General features: G+C 38.2%; 1 protein-coding gene across 1 annotated transcript; it reads left to right on the top strand.

The window, feature by feature from the left end:
- Positions 1-5,433: 5,433 nt before the first annotated feature.
- Positions 5,434-15,474, top strand: LOC136760528 (proton-coupled zinc antiporter SLC30A8-like). Its single transcript, XM_066715968.1, has 8 exons — positions 5,434-5,789; positions 7,767-7,942; positions 8,238-8,384; positions 8,687-8,840; positions 11,336-11,549; positions 11,969-12,074; positions 12,481-12,615; positions 13,394-15,474. Exons 1-8 carry the CDS (start codon positions 5,713-5,715, stop codon positions 13,537-13,539), a joined length of 1,155 nt encoding a protein of 384 aa, XP_066572065.1. The 5' UTR covers positions 5,434-5,712; the 3' UTR covers positions 13,540-15,474.
- Positions 15,475-22,505: the final 7,031 nt, after the last annotated feature.

Raw genomic sequence — 22,505 nt, 5'->3', positions numbered from 1 at the left:
ATTACAATTGAAACAGATCTCAGTCAAAATAAACATGTATTCAGTGCTGAAATGTTACAAGCCCTTAAATTAAAGCCTATTATATAAGACACTGGTATGTGCAGTTCTCAATCCATTCCTCTCGCTGTTTTCCCCCTGAGAAGTATTTTTGGTCATAAATCATTCTTTACAATTAAGTTGTTCCTACAAAGTACATTTTCCTTTCCTCCTTATCCATGAACACGATATTACATTCTGTCAAGTCTGTCGTTCCTCTGTAGTTTTGTCATCTGAACAGTCAAACACATACGTGATTATATAGGTTTTAAATAATTATTTGTCTATGTGTTAAAACAAGGCATCTAATAATATTTCAGTTGAAATATGAATCGCTCTATCAGGAATAGCGGATAAGGTTCGGTCCCCCAATTTTAAATACCCAATTGTACCCAGTTAAGCACTGATCCAGTAGGGATGAAGACATGGAAATAGTAAAAGGTTTTGGTTCAGTCGATCACATTGAAGCTTCATATTGGAATAGATGGGCCATAATCACATTTAACAGTTTCAAATCAAACTGCAAAAGCCTGGGGCTCCAGAGTGGAACACTCTCCGTCCTCAGGATATCGAGAGTGAAGAGGAGCAGTTGTGACATGTCAGGGTCTAAAAACCTCCAGTGAGGCGTCAGTTTGCAAAACCTATGTTAACCCCCTCCCTGCCACATATGGCTTCCTCTGTCTACAAACAAAATACAAAGTTGTCAGCGTGAGTTGGCAAAACAAGCCTTAATTTTTAAACCTACATATGATTCTAAATTGGGCCTGAGTACACAATTATTCTTGTACACCAAGGACAATGAGGAGAGGTGACACAGTCAGCCATCATTCAATATCTCCATGGAACAGCTGGAGTCTCTCAGAACAGGACTTGACCATTCCCCGAGATATCACACGTGTCGTCTGTAAAGTGTGCAGAGCATCCGGAGGAGACTGACGCATGATGGACAGATCTGAGGATGAACTTCGACGTCTGGTCTCTGACATCAGTGCAGAATATCCCGATTCGGGACACAAGGCGAATGGCTTGTAAAGAGTACGGAGTCAGGAAGGGTATTTCTAACACACACACACACACACACACACACACACACACACACACACACACACACACACACACACACACACACACACACACAAGCCGAACAGCCAATCAGAATAGAAAAGGCATTTAGGTCATGAATAATTTGTGCTAAATGGTTGTAAAAAGATGTGGTATGCATACTCTACTTACAGTTGGTTACTACGTGACAAGTATCGTTTGTCTAGTGTCCACTATAAAGATTTACAGGTCAATGTTTTACTGGGACGGTCCGGTCAGATTACCTCCAGCTTCCAGAGATGTTGTGTAAAAGAGGAGAGTGAAATACCAGGAGGAAATGCATAGTCTTCTTAATAAACAATTAAAATAAAAGCTGGGTACACAATGTGCAATTTAGGCAATAGAATACAATCACAGTACCACTAGACAATCCATAAAAAGTCCACATCCATTAAATAGTTCAGTTAATTTCTCAGCCAAATCAGTCCTCATACATTGACCTAATTGTTATGATCTAACAGCAAATAACCTTCATAAAAACACTAAAATACAAAATATCAAATAAACCATACAATTAACACACTAATATAGATAACCACAATTCCAACACAGAAATTACAACCATAAAGAACAATCCAAATTCTTCAATATAAATCCAGGATTCACAATAAACCAAAAATAGGTTAATTGCCATTTTACATCAATTAATTGGAATAATGTAATTAATAGGATCCAGCACTGTTCGATCAATAACTTGATCCTATTACACCAGCATGTTTTTAAGTCCAATTCCAAAGTTCAAGAGTTATTTAAAAACTGCTTAAAAATGGCTCTTATTATGGACAAGGAATAACATAAAACCATATTAAAACAAAGAAAGCATTCAATCAGTTACAAACAATCCCACATAGTCCCAGAAACAATGTAAACACATATAGATTTAAAATGGAGCCAAAGATTTTCCCTTCAATTGGACAGCTCCCCACTCCCAGGATTTTGGCACAAAACACAGCACAGAGTTTAGTCTAAAACAGGCAGCCCCATATTCTCTGCACACAGACCAACCCCAAACAGAGCTAGCAGTAGAAAAGTCACTCCTGCGTATCTTCTGAGCACTGCTTATATCCCCATCTGCTCCTGATAAGACATCCCGTGATTGGTCACAGTGCTCAGTCCAATTAAGGTCAATAAGAGCCAATTAAATCAGAGCTGACTGGCGCATTACACTGTATTTGCAATTATCAGTTGAACTGTACGATGCAGTGACATAATACTGTGCATAATAATGTAGGTAGGCCTTCATTGGTGCAATTAAATAGATATTGCAAGTCAAATCGGTAAAAGTGTTTTACAAAGGTACCGATGCAACATCTCATTGGCAGCTGCAGTACACAAGAACTGTGCAAAAATAACTTTAATCATTAACTTGCTTTGATAAACGTCTGCCTGTCATCTTAATTCATCCAGATTAATGTACCTACAATAATGAGAATGTGGCAGTGAGTGTACTTCCTTACAGGACAAGAATTAAACTATGCCACCTCTTAATGTTCCCTGGAGCAAGAGGATCCCCAATATTTTAGAACTTAAGAACATACGAAAGTGTACAAACGAGAGGAGGCCATTCGACCCATCGTGCTTGTTTGGTGTCCATTAATAACCAAGTGATCCAAGGATCCTATCCAGTCTATTTTTAAATGTTCCCACATTTTCAGCTTCAACCGCATCGCTGGGGAGTTTGTTCCAGATTGTGATGACTCTCTATGTGAAGAAGTGTCTCCTGTTTTCCATCCTGAATGCATTGAAGCCTTGAAGCCCCTAGTTCTGATCTCTGTGGAACTCCTCTAACAACCTCACTCCAGTTACAAGCAACTCCTCTTATCGACACCCTCTGTTTCCTATACATCAACCAGTTCATAATCCATCTACTTACATTACCCTGAATGCCTACAGCTTCCAATTTGAGGATCAGTCTTTGGTGTGGAACCTTATCAAAAGCTTTTTGGAAATCTAAGTATATCATATCATATGCTTTCACATGATCTACAGCTGCAGTTAAATGTTCAAGCAACTCCAATAAATGTGTAAGACATGATCTGCCTCGTCTAAATCCGTGTTGACTATCTCCAAGAATATGGTTTTCATTAAGATGCTCGTCTATTTTACATCTAATAATTTTTTCCAACATTTTACAAGTAATGCAGGTGAGACTGATTGGTCTGTAATTTCCTGGCTCAGTTTTGTCCCCTTTCTTGTGGATAGGTATGACATTTGCTGTCTTCCAGTCAGTTGGCACATCCCCTGTTCTACGTGTCATTTGGAATATTTGAGTTAGCGGCCTAGAAATAATAAAAGTACTGTTGGAAATATATCATCTGGCCCAGGTGATTTGTTTGTTTTTAATTCTGCTAGTCACTTTAGTACCTCCTCCTCATTTATCCTGATCTCTCTTAGGATTTGACTGGACTGGTTGTTAACCTGTGGCATGTTATCCATTTTTTCTTTTGTAAAAACCTCTGTGAAATATTCATTTAGAACATTTGCCACATCTTGCTTGTTTTCCAAGATGCTTCAATTTATGCCCTTTAGCTGTTTCACTTCCTCCTTTATTGACCTCTTGCTGTTGTAGTATTGAAAAAAGCTATTTGCATTAGTTTTAGCTCCAAGAGCTATGTTTCTTTCCATTTCCCTCTTTGCTTTCATGATCCCTTTCTTAAGATCTCTTTGCAGTTCAACATATTCTTTGTATTTTGTTTAATCTCTATTGTATGCGCTATACAATATTTTCTTTCTCTTGATATTTTCTTGCATACTTCTATTAAACAATTTTTGCCAATACTGTTTGGTCCTCAATTTGCTAAGTTTGGGTATTATTGGGTACCATTTAGATTCCCAAGGCATCTGTACAGATAACTTGCTTTAATGAGGTAATATTATATCAGTTTCAAAACAGTTTTTAAAACAATGAAAGCTACTGTAAAAGTCGTGTGTCATTTAAAAACAACAACTGCCATGATTGAGGTTCATTCCTATTCCCTATAAGGGAGTTTGCGTTAAATCATGTAAAGGATGCTACAGCAGTGAATGCTTATGTATGTGCTGGTCATGTAACGTTTTACACACAGCAGGATAACGGCAGGGTAGGACTGTGAATTATATCCATTTCCGTCGGAATTATATTTTTGATCAATATGCGGACGAGAGAAAAATGACAATAAAGTATAATTCATGCTTAAATTGGCAATAATTTCACGGGGGGAAATGCAATAGACCTGGAGGACAATAAATCAATCAACAGTAGTGACAGAGTGGAAAGCCTGGTAATGATAGCCGCTGATTTGACGCTTTGAAATGTAATTATGTTTCAGGCAGGCAAAAACGCGCACTCAGCCCTTACTGCAGGGGAGCTCCGCGGCAATACAGAAATGCGAGTGTTTGAGAAATAAGCAAGATTACATAAGAAACGATAGAAATAATTGTGTCAAATATTACACGGGGAAGTATTGCCATCTTCTGGTCAAGAATGAAAATAAACCCAACAACAACACTTTATATTATTAAAGCAATACTGACACAACCCTTGCTTTCAGAAACGGATTGTTCTTTTATATTTAGCAAAACAAATAAAATAGACTTCCTAAGTACTGTTGATGTCCTAAACGTCTGAATTATGGATCTGCATGTAGCTCAAAACATGATGTAAGAACTGCAAAATGGCAATACATATAGCAAATTACCCCAATAATTAAATAATGGTTGAAAACGGTTGAATTTAGATATCACACACATTAAGTAGTCTTAGAAGAATCTGACAGTCGGTTAGATAACAGTACATCATATTGTATGTAGAAATACGTACCGGGAAGCACAATACAGCATACAGCAACTAATGCAAAAGAGATTTTCAAGTTTGATCACCAAATAAAGTAAACTCGTGTCAATTGGATAATGTGTGTTGGATAATCCAATGCATGAATTCTGAAGTTTTATATCCATGTTTATGTGAATAACATATAAGATTGAAGACAATGTTTGATTTTGACATACTGGAGGATATGGAGCATTTGGACAATATATGTATATAATGTGATATAAGAAACACATAATACATAGATGTTCTACAAAACTTTTTTTAATGTTCACCTTTTTGTGACCTGGATGTAAAGCGTTCTGTCCGAGTACCTTAAAAGGGATTTCTCCATAATCTCTGCAGCAGCTGTGCACACCTCTCTGTGGTTTCATATGCAAGGAAACTTGCAATCTTCAATGTCTGAAAGGTGCTGCAAGCAGCCTAAAAATTTTGCACACGGTCCTGAGTCACAAGGCTTCAAATAACAGAGCTGAGTAGCCTACTTTATGTAAATTACACAGGAGCTGAGAGTTGAGATGCTAAAGAAAAGATAAACCAAAAACAATTATTATAGACCACAGAGAGTAGGACACAGGCATCCTGAGATCTGACAAGCAACAACTGATATAATCACATAAGGAGTGATTTAAACATCAGTTTCATTTTAAAGAGCTGTAGGCGCAAAACAATATCATATTATTTAGGTTAACTTTATTGTACCATTACAATTTGACAAATAATAACACAAAATACAGTATTCGCACGTTTTGTTGGAGACTCTCAAAATGTTTAAAAAGGATCCTGAAAAGTCTCACTTGGTGAGTGAAAAAAGAGACAACATGTACACCATGACTGTTGGAAGGTAAATATATACATATGCATGTTTTTGTGTGTTTGTTTGTTTTGTTTTTATTGTCTTTCTATATTTGTTTATTTAAAAAAGCTTTTGAAAATGTAGGCTAGTGTCAACCAGATGATAACAATCTATGACAATACTAATTGTTTTCTTTAATCTGTAATAATGAAGATAGATAACTATTTCCAACGTCATTTTGTTTCTATCAATATGGTACATAACTGTTAAAACGTTTTGATTGCGCAGATGTTATTATTACTGGTAGTAGTAGTAGTTGTTTTAGCATTTTAAGCCAAGGATAATTAAATATATTGATTAAAATTACATCAGTTGTTGATATTGAATTATTGTTCCATTAAATAATGCTTCAATTGATTCGATACGTGTTGTGTAACGTTGGTAGTGTCAAATTTAATTTCATTGTGTTCAACAGGAGGGTAAATTAATTTCAGGTATAACTTAATTTAGTCCACTTGATGATTGTGTCCAATTCTGTACATTTGATATTACAACCTACAAGTTCATTTTAGAAACATAGTTATTTTGGATTATATTTGATAATCTGATACATTATTATTATTATTATTATTATTATTATTATTATTATTATTATTATCGTCCCAAGCTTCAGGGTGACCTCTGATGTAGTTACATAATGCAAATTATATAGCTCTTTAGAACTGATCAAACCAATGAAACTTCCATTCAAACTAACGTCTGTGTAACAAATTAATCGGCATACATAATCTATTCCTTATTAAGATAAGGTATGGGACATATTACAAAAACAGCTTATTGTACAAACACCTGTAAGCATTCGCAATTTCAGCATACAATCGCCGGTGATAGAGCAATTCTGATAGTTTGTTCATAACTTACCATGTGGATGTTTTCTGATATAGATGATATAATGACTGTAAGTGTTGTATGCAAATGGACCTTTGCATACCCTCATTCATTTTGCAGGAGAAGGTAGGAGACGTTACCAAATGTAGGTATTTCTATATGAGAGAACATAGAACAACTTGGAGGAATTGCGTCATGTGATGTGTCATGTTTTGCAGTAGAGCTCAGCCAACTTGAATGGATCATTGAACTGCATTTCATTTTTTCTGTCTGAGCCATGAAATCGCTATCAGGTGTAGAATTGTCTACTAGAATTCCTTTCACCATTGAGCACATTTTATAACAGAAAGTTGTTTTGATGTCGCAAATAACCAACAGTTTCAACAAAGGAACAGCCTTATTATCTTACTAATGGGGCCACGCGCGCACACACACACACATATATGTATATATATATACCCCATTAGTAAGATCATCTTTTTTTTTCTGAACTAACGTTTTATAAAATTTTATCCTGAAGCAATTTTAAGATGGCTGTATATGAGATCATGAGATTCCTGTGATGATCACATTTAACCTTGAGCACCCCATGTGATACTCCATTCATGTATCAGCAACTGAACAGATGTCTTGCAGATGTTAACTCTAATCTGGAGAGCATTCTCAATGATACACTGACATTCAAAGGCATATTTAATTACTAGTACTGATTGGAGATTAAAATGTAATACTTTTCCAAAGAGTGAAGCTGACCTTCCATCGCAGAAAGATGGCTGCAATGTTTTTTCTCCTTGCATCTTGCTTTACACTTTATTGAGCACAATCAAAAAAGCATTGCTGTTTTTATTTTTTAACTGAAGTGCACTATGCAATGCTATACAATTTTTGATCAAAGCTACACATTTTAGTCTGAGTTGAGTCCTCTTGGTTGTACTTGTGATTAACCCATCCACAAAGCTCACTTCATGACACTGCTGTTATGCCCAAATTGGTGGCTTCGTAATGTTAGGGATTTTCACATTATTGAGAACCCAGTAGCTGCATTAATTCATATTTATGTATCATACATGATGAGTTGTTATATATGTGAGGTAAAATATTGTTCACAGAAATGTCTTTGTCGTCTCTTATGCTTAGTATGACCATTGAAGATCCAGAGAAAGGACTATGTGACCAGGATGGGGTTCCCATCAATCACTGCCATGACAATAGCCGAGCTTTGGAAGACAGAGAGAGGGAGAAAAAACAAGCGAGTAAAAGACTATACATTGTTTCAGTTGTCTGTCTGGTCTTCATGATCGGTGAAATTGTAGGTAGGTTTGTGCGCACTCTATCTCTTTACTAGGTCAAGGCCCTCAACATGCTCTAACTCCAATTAACTCCTCCTTTGGTTTTATAAAACAGGGTGCGAATAACCCTTGTCCTCATGGTCAAGTCATCAAATGCATACCTCCATAGTACACAATAAACATATACAGCATGTGAGAAGAAAATCATTCACATGTGTTAAAAGCCCCCTCTTCGAAGTCTTTCAACCTGGACATTGGCAAAGCATATTTTGATGCAGAAACGGGAACTACAAATACAAAGTCCAATATCTCTCACTAGGTGGGTACTTTGCTGGGAGTCTGGCCGTCATTACTGATGCAGCCCATCTCCTTGTGGACTTCACCAGCTTCATGATCAGCTTGTGTTCCCTATGGCTCTCCTCCAGGCCTGCCACAAAGAAGCTAAATTATGGATGGCACAGAGCAGGTAGAAATGAAGTTCTTTGTTTGAAACCCTTGTGGCCTTATCTGAATGATTGGATTATTGGATTGAACTCTAGGAGGGGTGAGAATGGTGCTAGTATGGTTTAATGTACATTAAATGCTGGCTACATTTGTATCAGCATCCCCCAGGCTTTGCAAACCAGTCTCTTGCTTCCACAGGTGTCTACAGTCTGAATTTGAAGAAATAACTGCCTTGTTAATGAATTTGTTTTTGACTTGCCTTGATTATTTAAACTAGACAATGATCTAACTACTTCTTGCTTTTTGCATTTTGTTTCTCAACAGAAATTCTGGGTGCCTTGCTTTCAGTTTTTACCATCTGGCTAGTGACAGGTGTGTTGGTCTACCTGGCCTGCAAGAGACTGATAACTGATGACTATGTTATCGAGGGCACTGTTATGCTCATCACCTCAGGATGCGCTGTAATAGCCAATATCATGTAAGTGGGTCTGTTTCGAGAGATTGCAGAAGAGAAAAATAAGCTTTAGGCAAGATCATTGTGTCATATGATTCTTGTCTTCAAATATTGTGGCCAATTTTGTTTAGCAGAGACAGACTGTATAGCCCTCACTTTGCAGGCAGTTGGGGACCAGAGGCCGGATTAAATCAAAACTTTGACCCACATGCTAATAGAAAACTAAACTGTACTCAGTTGTGGCTGCATTTTTAGTAAGATGCCACTTTCTTCTAATCATAAATGTAACCGCTACTGCACAGATTTGTAGTTTTCTATTAGCAGGTGGGTCAAAGCTTTGATTTAATCCAGCCCCAGGTTTGCTTATACAATATCCAGGTGCAGCTCTTGTTTACAGACAGGTTTCCCAATCAGGCCTGCAGGCACACAAGAGTTGGGTGTAAAACTCCTGTTTGATTTCTCACATACATAAATACAAATATTGTGATAGATTAGACACTCCCAGGTCCCACCAAGTACACCGTGTGCCCTCCCAGTCAATACGACCACCAAAACGACAAGTATATATTGCTCTGTATGTTTCCAATTTCTTTAAGAGTTGCTTTATCGCTTCATGAGTGATAGGTGGCTCTTCCCTTGCATTTAATAAAATATCCAGAGCTGAGACTCAACCTGAGTCTCTTTGGATAAGGGAAAAAAAATCCACTATAGCAGACAACCTCCTTATCCAGGGTGGCTTACAACATATCTCATTATTTGTACAAACAATTACCCATTTATACAGCTGAGGTAAAGTACCTTGCCTAAACAGAAATAAGGTCAAAACAGAATGACACCAATGACACTTACACTGCTGTTGGAAATCTTCCCCCAACCCTATGTAACTACACCTGCACCCCTCCTGTCTTGAACAGTGACAGTTTTGGGCTTACATGTTCCGAACAGCCCGACACCTGTAACACCACCTTCCCACCTGTGGAAATAAAGCTTATTCTCACCTGCCCACTGACTGGTTAGGCTTGTTTGTTTCGTGTCCACGGATAAGTGGCCACATAGAAGATCAAAACACTTGAAACGAAGTAAGAGGGCAGCCTCCGCACACACCTCGGTAGATTCTATACCTGAGGAGCACCGCCTCACTTCGCAAGCTAGGCAGTTCTGGACTTCAATTTTCTCTCCATTAGGAACTGTACAACAATGGCACAGTATAGAGCATTTACATTATAGACTGGCACAATTTGCTTATGACACCATTACTGCTATAGAGGCTATTAAGACAGAATTGACGGCCACTCGTCTTATGACTACCCAAAATAGACTAGTTCTTGATATGTTATGAGCTCAGTAAGGGGGTGTTTATCATATGGTAGGAGAACACTGTTGTACATACATTCCCCCGAATGACGCTGAGGAGGGTGACATAACCACTGCTCTTCATGACATGAGAGTAGTTTCTCAACAACTGAGGGACGAGGAAACTGGTGAAAAGACTTGGGGATGGTGGTGGTTTATTTTTGGATGGATGGCCCCTTATGTGACTGTGGCTATTCCATGTATTCTTATATTACTTTTCTTACTTATTTGTGGCCCTTGCATTCGTACCTGTTTACAGCACTGTATGTTACGGTTTGTGTCGTCCTCAAGGGATGCTCTGAACCCCAAACGCCTTGGGGCCCACAGGGCTCAACTCTTGAAACAAAGGAAATAGCAGCTTTTCTCAATAGGTTAATGTGACGTGTTTCACGTCCCATTAAAGAGGGCAACTGTAAGGAATTTTATATAACATATTCTACTCACTGTTAGGGATTATTAAGTTTTGTTCTGATATTATGTAGGCATACTGATTATTTAACCTTCTGTAACCATGTATCGGCTTTCTTATTGTAGGATTAGGATTAACCTTTAAAAGTTGCAGATTTTACATTGACATATCTCACTGTTAGAACTGTTGCCGTGGCAGGCCTCTCGGGGCCAGGGGGACTGAAATTTGTCTTCATTGCAGAAATAACATACTCTCGCAAAACTGTGTTTCTGTGCAAGTTTAGAACCCACAGCCTTCCTCTCGACTCTATTCTGGAAATGTCAAACCACAACTCCCTATATTTTGAGGATGAGCTCAGAGCTAACTACATAAACAATATACATGCTGCTCTTCGGACCTACCAGAAATGAGATAGAGTCCCACGTCATCTACTACTAGGCAAACCGTGCAGATATGTCAACCGAAACTCTCGAGTTTTGTCTCTGTGATGGGAGTTATGATAACGGACACATTCCATGTCTGCCTAGCAAATAGATCTGTAATATGATATGTCCTGCCCCAGAACTCTGACTTCTGGGTAGTCCAGGGAACCCAAAGGGTTCACTTCTCCATGAAGTGTTTGTACCTTAACAAGGATATAGTTTCTCCCACCTGGGATTGAACCCACAACACTCCACTTCAGAGTCCAGAGCCCTTACCACTACTCCCCAATGCTACTCATCCCCCTGATCTGACCTTGAATTGGTTTCTTCTGCAGAATGGGATTGACATTGCACCAATCAGGACATGGCCACAGTCACGGAGGCCTCAGTAGCCACGGCCACGGGCACAGTCACCAGAAACACAGTATACAGGAGTCCAACAGCCATCCTCAGGGCAATGCTAGTGTGAGAGCAGCCTTTGTTCATGTTGTGGGAGACCTTCTACAAAGCATCAGCGTGCTGGTCAGCGCAGTCATCATCTTCTTTAAGGTCAGCGGTGCGAACCGAAAAAGCCATTGGAAACTGGATTTCCTCCTATTCATGCCCTGCACATACATTTCCAATATATGAAATTAAAGCCCATTAAATTAGGAAAATACACATTAAGTAACAATGTGTGAGTATCCCTGGTGATTCCTTGTATATACTTCTCAAAACATTTCAAACCACCCTCACAATTACAACCTAATTTGATGGTTTTAAAGTAGCATTACCAGGTTACCAGATCGTGATCACAGTAATAATTTGCTCAAATATACACTAGTACCATGAATATATATGAAACAATAATTTACATTTACAATCTAATATATATTTGACTTACCTCTGTGTTTTACTGTCTTTCTGTGTATGTTGGAATTTGCAAAGTGAAATAAGCATTTTGATTTTCTTTTTTTATTTCTTTTCAGCCTGAATATAAAATAGCTGATCCTATTTGTACATTTCTCTTCTCCGTGTTTGTGTTGGGCACTACTGCAACCATTTTACGGGATATCTTGGTGGTTCTAATGGAAGGTATGTCCTCCAGATTGAGTATTTCAATTGGGTAGACGAATGCAAAGTGTTTTTGATAAATTTACCTCGAGTACTTACATTTACAAACTAGAATTCAGGTTAAGCAAAATGCTGGAATAATATGCATGGAAAGAATAACTGAAAGATTTCCTGTCACGTTTATTAAAACCCTGAAACATTATTAATCTGTGAAACATAAAAGATAAATGGTTAAAAGTGCCAGGCTTTCAACAATAGAGCTAAATAGCGCAGTGAATAATGGAACTTGAATTACGCATCATGATCTTTTCTTGTCTTTCTGTACATCTTGCCTGAGAGTTTAAAGATCAATTGGGTAATGGCAGTTCATTTTGATGCTACTGTGACATATAGTCTTTAATGTCTTGTTTTGTTTGTGTGTTTTCAGGTGCACCTGCTGGGGTTAATTACAATAGCATAAGAGAGAGGATTTTTACAGTGAAGGGGGTTAAAGCTGTTCATAACCTTCATATCTGGGCTCTCACAATGAATCAGGTTGTGCTTTCTGCTCATGTTGCCATAGGTAAGAGATATGTTCATGTTATTTTGATAGATTACTTTGAAAATACAATATTTTCCAAATTATTCTTCTCGAATCAAACATACAATTGCCAGGAATAGGCCATAATGCTCTTTCATTGAAAAAATTATATTACCAAAAAGGGAAATCTGCTGCTTTACTGTTTTGTGTGAATGATTTAGGTAGTGTTTTGTGGCAAATTTTTAATATTGATGCATTAGTTTGAAGTTGTACTGCATAGGCTGCAATTAAAACAACACTGGTTGCTATTATCAACATTTTCACACGTGATATAGCAAGCTGCAGTGTATGGATTTTATTTTAACTGTATTTTAAGTAAGTGTCATAAAAGTGTGGATTATGTAGCTAAAAGTGTTTATTATGTAGCTAACAGTGTGGATTATGTTGCTAAAAGTGTTGATTATGTAGCTAACTGTGGATTATGTTCTAAAAGTGTTGAATATTTAGCTAAAAGTGTGGATTATGTAATAAATACATCTGCCCTGCACTCCCCCTTGTGATCAACAGCCTTTTTAGTTAGTGTATTCTTAGATCACTTGAGATCAAAGGTTAATATCATATAAATGTTTTAAATGGAATGCATTTTCTTATTTGTATTTTATCAGCTGATTCACATGGTCTAATCAGTAATAATACAGTGAAATGCAAATGAAGGAATTACTTCAGCATCTAGCCCAATCATACTAGAAAATCTATGTTCCGAGTGAAGGCCAGTCATGATAGTTTGGGGATGTCTATTATCTTGGTCTTGTTTTTACAGATGACACGGTGGATCCTCAGTCGGCCCTTAAAGAAATCACCCAGGCTTGCTTCAAGAGCTTTGGCTGCCACTCTGTGACAATTCAAGTGGAGCAACAATCAGACCAGAAACCAGAGTGTGTCTTCTGCCAGGACCCCAAAAACTAGTATACTCATTTATTACAGAGTGAGATGAATTGGAACTTATGGATTTTTTTTCTTCTTTTTCTTCAGTATGACTATGGTTTCCAAATCTGAATTTGTCTACTTATCACAATGATACTGTACATGCATTGACACATTATCATGTACACTCACCTAAAGGATTATTAGGAACACCATACTAATACTGTGTTTGACCCCCTTTCGCCTTCAGAACTGCCTTAATTCTACGTGGCATTGATTCAACAAGGTGCTGAAAGCATTCTTTAGAAATGTTGGCCCATATTGATAGGATAGCATCTTGCAGTTGATGGAGATTTGTGGGATGCACATCCAGGGCACGAAGCTCGCGTTCCACCACATCCCAAAGATGCTCTATTGGGTTGAGATCTGGTGACTGTGGGGGCCAGTTTAGTACAGTGAACTCATTGTCATGTTCAAGAAACCAATTTGAAATGATTCGACCTTTGTGACATGGTGCATTATCCTGCTGGAAGTAGCCATCAGAGGATGGGTACATGGTGGTCATAAAGGGATGGACATGGTCAGAAACAATGCTCAGGTAGGCCGTGGCATTTAAACGATGCCCAATTGGCACTAAGGGGCCTAAAGTGTGCCAAGAAAACATCCCCCACACCATTACACCACCACCACCAGCCTGCACAGTGGTAACAAGGCATGATGGATCCATGTTCTCATTCTGTTTACGCCAAATTCTGACTCTACCATCTGAATGTTTCAACAGAAATCGAGACTCATCAGACCAGGCAACATTTTTCCAGTCTTCAGCTGTCCGATTTTGGTGAGCTTGTGCAAATTGTAGCCTCTTTTTCCTATTTGTAGTGGAGATGAGTGGTACCCGGTGGGGTCTTCTGCTGTTGTAGCGCATCCGCCTCAAGGTTGTACGTGTTGTGCCTTCACAAATGCTTTGCTGCATACCTCGGTTGTAACGAGTGGTTATTTCAGTCAAAGTTGCTCTTCTATCAGCTTGAATCAGTCGGCCCATTCTCCTCTGACCTCTAGCATCAACAAGGCATTTTCGCCCACAGGACTGCCGCATACTGGATGTTTTTCCCTTTTCACACCATTCTTTGTAAACCCTAGAAATGGTTGTGCGTGAAAATCCCAGTAACTGAGCAGATTGTGAAATACTCAGACCGGCCCGTCTGGCACCAACAACCATGCCACGCTCAAAATTGCTTAAATCACCTTTCTTTCCCATTCAGACATTCAGTTTGGAGTTCAGGAGATTGTCTTGACCAGGACCACACCCCTAAATGCATTGAAGCAACTGCCATGTGATTGGTTGGTTAGATAATTGCATTAATGAGAAATTGAACAGGTGTTCCTAATAATCCTTTAGGTGAGTGTATATACAGGGTTCTTATTAACTTAGTTGGAACTGTATGGTAACAACTGCATAGTGAAAAAATTAAATAGAAATTGGACCATGGGCAGTAAACACAAGCATGAGGATCAGTGTGACCACCATTTGTGTCCATATTGGATGGTATGCATCCTTGGAATGGCATGCTACAACTGCACAGTGCCCAATGCCCTATTCCCCATAGTCCCAATTATATTTATACCAAATTGCATTGCTCCACAGTGCACAGCATTCTGAATAGGCCAATTAACTTTATATACACTCTGAATCTAGACAAATGCATGACATTAATAAAAGTTCAGGTTAGGTATCATTCAGACTTTGCTATGTTTTATGATAACTTTATGCAGATCTGTAGAATGTAAAGAAAGGTAGAAAAAAGTTTAGCTAGAGTAAAAGTAAATAAATTGAACTACCCATAATATCAACATAAGTTTGCAATGTATATAAAACGTCTGTAACTTCATTATTACTTTTTAAAAACTGAAGTAAAAGTACATAGCATCTGTTTTAGGTTTCCTAGAAAATAAATCAAGATTAAAGTTTTCAGTTTAATTTCTATTTTAATTTTTTTTATATAACAGTATGGTTCATTCATTATTGCATATCCTTTCTCTCTTACTCACCCTTGCAGCCCAAAAGCATTCCTATACACCCTTCTCATGTTTCCCCTCAAGTACTTTGCCAAATCCTTATACAGCTTAGATTGGCGCAGGTGCCAGGTGGTCGGGACATGGCAGGTACATTTCCATATCATTGAGAGTGGAAAAAGGGAGAAGGAGCCTTGCCCGGATATACCTCCCATTCTGTACCACTCCTCGCATGGCCACAATATACATATTTATTTAGAATTGTGTTCAACAAAATCATGAAGGATGTCATTATTATTATTATTATTATTATTATTATTATTATTATTATTATTATGGCATTCAAGATGGAAAACAGGAGACACTTCTTCACACAGAGAGTTGTCACAATATGGAACAAACTCCCCAGTGATGTGGTTGAAGATGAAAATTTGGGAACATTCAAAAACAGACTGGATAGGATCCTTGGATCACTTAGTTATTAATGGACACCAAATGAGCACGATGGGTCAAATGGCCTCCTCTCATTTGTAAACTTTCTTATGTTCTGATGTTCTTATTAATTTCCTTGGCAAGGATTTTTTTTTCATTTAGAAAGATTCAGATTCATCCCCTAAGCACTAGTCAGATTAATATTTGCATAAAACAATATTGCATTCTTGAGTGAGTTCCCTGTGTGTAGGCTTTAACATGGTGTTGTTCAACTTGCTCAATCTTTACTGAGTGGTGAAGTGATGAAAAGGAAAGGTTTATCGTTCCCCGAGGGTATGAGCAAATTGTAGCACTGTTCGAGGGTGAAGACATAGTAAAGGCAATGCAACATAACAAAGACAGAATAACACGAGCGAGTCAGGTCAGGTTTGTTTTTGCATCCCCAAGGATCTTAACCCAAGGCCAAGCTTTGTTTTCATTTGACATGTTTCACAATTAACCAGAAGTAGCTCAACATACAACAAACTTTCTTGCTTCTAAAACATTCACAAAGGCCATTCATAGACTGTAAGTGATCTCAAGCTCTTTTCAGATCTATATTCATATGTTTCCCCCTCTGGCCCATTGTGTGGGTCTATTTCTGTAGCAACAGAGTAGACACGCTACAGTGTCAACAATAAAGATCATTCGAGGACACAACACAGAACCAGAAAAATCTAGTGTCTCTTACAATTGAACAGTCCTACCGCCTTCACCTTTCTCTAATGAAGTTTCCACACAACTTTTGACAGTACCAGATTATGGTTGCTTTATGACTGTGACAATACAAAAAAAAAGAACTAAGTAAAGGGCCTTTTTATGAATATTGATGCTGATGCTTAAAGGTTTTGGACCTGAGACATTTATTTTGAGATATAAATCTGACACCTCATGACCTATTCTCTTCACTTTTTTTTTGTCTCTCTCTCCCATTTTGCCTCAGTGACACAGAAACTTGACTAAGCCTATCCTGCTGCTGCCGATACTGGTATCCTAATACTCAAAGGAATGTGCTACACAGATTAATACAATTAGACATTTGTATTCCATGCATAAGACGCTCTGTTTCCCCACTGTAGCCTTTCTATTTAACCTTGGTAGATGGAAATGCCTATTCACTCTATAATTGCCCATTGTTTAGCGCACTTTTCATATACCTCTGTTCATTATTCACGGTAGGTTGAATGAGAAGTCTAGCAGGAAGAGATTATTCAGTTTTTTAATTAAAGCACCTCACATTTGAGGTTGACGATCCGAATTACCATGTTACCTTTGTGCTGATACTTCATTAGGTGAAAAAGGGCAACCTTCAAACATTAGTTGTTGTAAAGCCTTTCAGTTGCTAAACAGTGTATGTTTTTTGAAGCATATTTCTGTATACATAAAATTGCATTTATTCTTCATGCACTATAAAGTAAATTGGCAACTACAGAACACTAAATAACACTACATTTTAGAGAGGTCGTTGATACATATTTATTTGTCCTGAATATGTATTTTTAATTTTCAAAATTATTCAATGCATTTCAGATTTGCAATTATTCGGTTTGATTCAAAATTAGAGTGGGAAAATAGAAGAAAGGATAGAAGCAAAAAAAAAGATTGAATTGATTAGTACAGCATTGTCCAATGATAAGGTTCTTACCCACACAAAGTCAGCAGGTACAGGGCAAAAGTTTGTGAGCCTCTACATAATTCCAGACTGCCTAATTTTCTGAAATCTTTGAAATTGTAAAGGTTTTTGGGTTGTTGTTTTTTTTTGGGGGGGGGGGATGATGATGGAAAATGCAAGATGTAGTTATTAATAATATTATATAAATATGGTGTACTTTCTGCCAAAGTGAGCAATGGATTGGAGACAATTGTGGTGTTATTCAAACAGGGATTCTTGGTAGGTAGTGGCAGAAGGCATATATTTTCCTCAGAATTGTCTTGGTAAGTAAATCTCTTTCCATTGCTACTGTGATCAGATTTCTGAATCAAGGTGGCTAGTGAAATTGGAGAACTTTAATCTTTCTTATACTTCTATGGTCTGGAACAGATGAATCAATGTTGGGTTTAGCAGCTGTTTTCTTATGTTCAGTGACAGAAGCTAAATTGTAATTATTTTATTTATCATAGTAATTTATTACTTAGATGTGTGTGTTTACTTTCTAGCTTATTAATTTGTCCAACTCCAATGTGATCTCCAGAAAAAAATAGTTTTAATTTAGCAACTGCTTGCCTATATAATATTTGCAGTATTCTTTCAGGGCCAAATAAACAGAAGTCTGTTAGCAGACGTTCAAGATTCAGGAGCTTAACAAAATCAGATGATAGACTGTGTGGCTGAACATCTATAATTTTGCTCAAAGCTATGCATTTCACCAACTGAAAACTCATTATGAAAATATGCTGTCTAGTCTATTGCTTGACAAAAAGAAATGTTCAGGATATAACATGATGGCAAATGTTTTGAGCTGTTAATCAGGAATTGTAAAATGTAACAGACTACATTTTTTACACTTTTTTCTTATTATGCGCCCCCCCTCCCCCCAACACACACACACACACACACACACACACACATGCACCAAGAAAATAAATATATAGATCACTTTTCTTTAACTATGCAAAATTATTCCTCCAAGCAGATTGAAAGAAATACATTCTCAAATATTATTTCAAATATGATTTTGTAAACATAATTTCTGCAACATAATTTATTAAATTACTAATAGGACATTACATATGACATTGAAAAGGGAATTCAGTGAAAAAATAAAGAGCAAACATAATTCATAAGAAGTATGGGTTTTATTCTTTGAAAAGAAGAATATTCATAGAGTCATAAATAATTGGTTTGATTTCTATATTTCTCAGTACACTAAGTTAACATTTATGTTTTATAGAGTTGGCTAAAGTGAAAGTAAAAGTTACTAGCCAAAAAGGTGCCAGTAAACCAAAACTATTTAAGTTACAGATTTTTATTAACTGAATTTCTTGACTCAAACTAAATAAATTGACATCCATCCAGTCTTAATATCATCTCAACCGAATATATAATGGGACAGAAGTAATAGATTGGGGAAAGAAGCCCTCACTATAGGTATTCTGTCAATCTAAACAGCAATTCAGAACAGCCTAGCATTGTCATGCTAAACCTTTTCCTAGCACAGTCTGAACTTGATACGTTAATTAAAAATAAAGAGCTGAGTCACAAAAGAATGTTATTGACCATTGTGAGGTAATTAATAAGGGGTCTGAGTCAGCAGACACCTTAGAAATGCAATTTCAAGGTGATGTGGTGACCTCACATTGATAATGAAGTGTCTTTATGTTAAACGTTTATGGAGTAAGATGGAAAAAGGGAAAGCATTGTGACAAATGAAAAAAAAACATTTCTAAGACATTTATTGTGCTCTGCAAAGTTAATAATGGTGAAAGTATTTTTTCCCTTTTTTGTCAATTCAAACCTTATCATTAGTACCTTTATAGTTTAGGGAAAATATGTAGTACACAGGAACTGACATTATGAGCAGGTTTTGTGCAAATAGTAGTGATTGGCCTTTAATTTAAGTGACTACATAAGATGATTATTTCCTTGGATCTACTGTTTTCATTTTGTAACAGTTTCAATACTCCAACCCAAGAAACTGTATCTATTTGGTAAAACTTCTACTGATCATGTTATGAAATTCCTTGTAATATGTGGACTTTTAACTAAAAGTCTGGGGTCTTTTCAGAATTGTGAAAAATGGAGCCCTGAAATGCGCGATTCATCGAAGTTGAAAAACATAGCTCACAATCTCCAGGAAATCCAGGAAATCAAACATATCTTTGCTTCCACATATCACTATGAGACACATCACTATGCACCCACTGTATGACTCCATTCGGGAGCGCTGTTTGGAGCTCCCATTGGAAGAAAATCTTTGCGTTGACTAACAAATGGTGCCTTTCAGAGGGGTACTCTCTGTGAAACAATTCATGGGGTGTGAAGATCAATTTCCTCTGTGGCAAAATTGGTCTTGCATACGATTTCCTCCTCCATCAAGGTGCTACTATGGAGCTCTCCCAAGACAACAAGAAGCATATGGGTCTTGGAGCGGCTGTCGTTCTTCACCTGCGACAATTATTTCACTACTTACAATACTTTGGAGGTACTGGCTGAGATGAGAATTCATGACACTGGAACCGCAAGGGCCTGCCACTCTGCAAAACCACCTCTCATGTCAAATAAGGAGAGAGGGAACCATGATGAAGCTGTGAGACGTGATGTGAAAATTGTACACAACTCTCTAATTTAGATGCCATAGCCCTTTGGCTTGCGACAGATTATTTTGTTCTACCCAGGTGAACGGTTCCTCTTCTCTGTGTGCCCTGACAAATATATCCTCTTTAGGGCTAAGTTTAGCTAAGTAATCTGCTATGGATTTCTCCATCTTACTGGTGTTTCTGTCTCCACAGAGTGACAGTGTAAGTTTTGAATGTGATCTGTTTTACCCCCTCTACAATGATCCCTACTGGTTCACCCCTCCAATATGCTTTGGATCTTGTAGCTCGTTTAACAGATGAGGACACCAGTGACTGTGACTACACTATCTGCGTAGTATTTATGCACTATGGAATCTTTCCACTGTCCCCAAGTAGATGGGCTCAGTGTTGTGGTATTTATTGCAGAATTAGTATGGTACTCATAAACAATGCCTCCTCCCAAAAGATATCTGAGTCCTACACCACAGAAAGACTATTGAACCGCATACAACAAACCGTAAATGTTGTTGAGAGCAAAGCCTGCTCCTTATCAGTACTGCTATCCCTTGCTATCCCTGCTATCCTATACACCGGTGTATCTATTCCAGTCCACTATGGAGGTGCAGATTACCCTAGGCAATGGTGCTGAAAAACTAGGCTAACAAACTAAAAATCACAATAATGTCGTAACTCTCTCCCCAGCCACACACCCTGCCTCTGCCCAGAGAGAGTTTGAATGGAGAGAGGAGAGAGATGGAGAGGAGAAAGAGGGAGCAGGACAGTTGGAAAGTTCGTTTTGCTCTGTGTCAGCTCGTTTGTGAGACTGTGTGTATGTGACTGTGACTATGTGTGTTACTGTGTCTATGTGTGAGTGTGTGTGTGTGTGTGTGTGTGACTGCATAAGTGACTGCCCCCACAGCTGTCTCTGTCAGCAAATCCCTCCTTCACTCTGAGTATATCACATCTCCCCCAGAACCCCCTTTTAACAGTGTCTGTGTGTCTGTAAGTCTGTATGTGTGTCTGTATGTGTGTCTGTGTTACTGTCTCTATATCTGTGTGTTTGTGAGTGTGTCTCTCTGTCTGTGTCTCTGTATGTGCATTTTTGACTGTCTTTGTGTGTCTCACTGTGTGTCTGTGTCTCATTGTGCATCTCCCTGCCACAGGCAAGGGTGTCAGTGGTGGAACATGCAGCACAGGGAAACAGTAGTCAGGGGTACGGTGTAAGAGACATGCTTTTATTATATTAAAAGTGTGCTGGTGCTCAAAGAAATCCAAAACAAGACCCTAGCTCCTCTCGAGCATAAACTACACATATAACAAGTTCCTCAGTACACAAGTAACTAACAATAATACAAATATAACAGCCACCAAGTCCAACCCACAATCCATATTCCAAGTTGAAGTCCAATTCCAAAAGTCTGCATTGTCGTCTTTCCTGTCTGTCTTTCCCATCTTCTCTCTCGCTCGTAATCACAGGCTCTCCTCCTGCCTCTCCACACCAGGTCTGTCTCATCTAGTTTTATGAAGGGGGAGTCAGTCATGGAGGGAACAGCAGGTCAGATGTGTAAAATATATTTACAAACGGGTGACAAATTAAAGGAAAAATCAGAATAAATGAATGGCGGAACATAACAAATGCAGATGCCTTCAAAGAGGTGTACTGCATGATACAATTAAGCAATTAACATCCTATCATGCTCTGTGGTATGTATAAAAATGCTGAGCAGGCCCAGTTGACCTCGATGTTGGGTCAAGATGGCAGAAGGATCTAAGTGACTTTGAAAGAGGGGTCATTATTGGGGCACGAATGGCAGGAGCATCCACAGGGCACGAGGGCACACTGAATGGTTTGATGAGAATGAACATTATGTGAATCATATGCTATGGCCTACGCAGTCACCATATCTCAACCCAATTGAACCGACGATATTTTGGACCGTGTTAGACAGAGCTCTCCACTGCCATCATCAAAACACCAAATGAGTGGCACCCACTGCTATCCAGCCCTCCATTTTAAGAGTAGAAGGGATGTGGAAAGCTGCTGCCATCGCTGTGATGCCTGCACAGCAAGAAAAGGGCCCCAGCAGCAAGCAAGAGCTCCAATGCACCAGTTGGGTCATACTGCATCAAGATCGGCTGGTGCCATACCAGTTCTGTGGAAAAACCCCTAAGTGCTAAATATATATATATTATCATGCAAAAGTACTGTCATATGTAGACAACATGTTTTCAGATTTCTATTGTAGTTGTTGTTAATATATAAGCTATTACAATATGTTACTGCAGGT

Source organism: Amia ocellicauda, chromosome 10 (genome assembly GCF_036373705.1).
Source record: "Amia ocellicauda isolate fAmiCal2 chromosome 10, fAmiCal2.hap1, whole genome shotgun sequence".
Lineage (NCBI taxonomy): Eukaryota > Metazoa > Chordata > Actinopteri > Amiiformes > Amiidae > Amia > Amia ocellicauda.
Note: the sequence above shows the minus strand (reverse complement) of the source record. Positions and strands in the feature narration are given on the sequence as shown.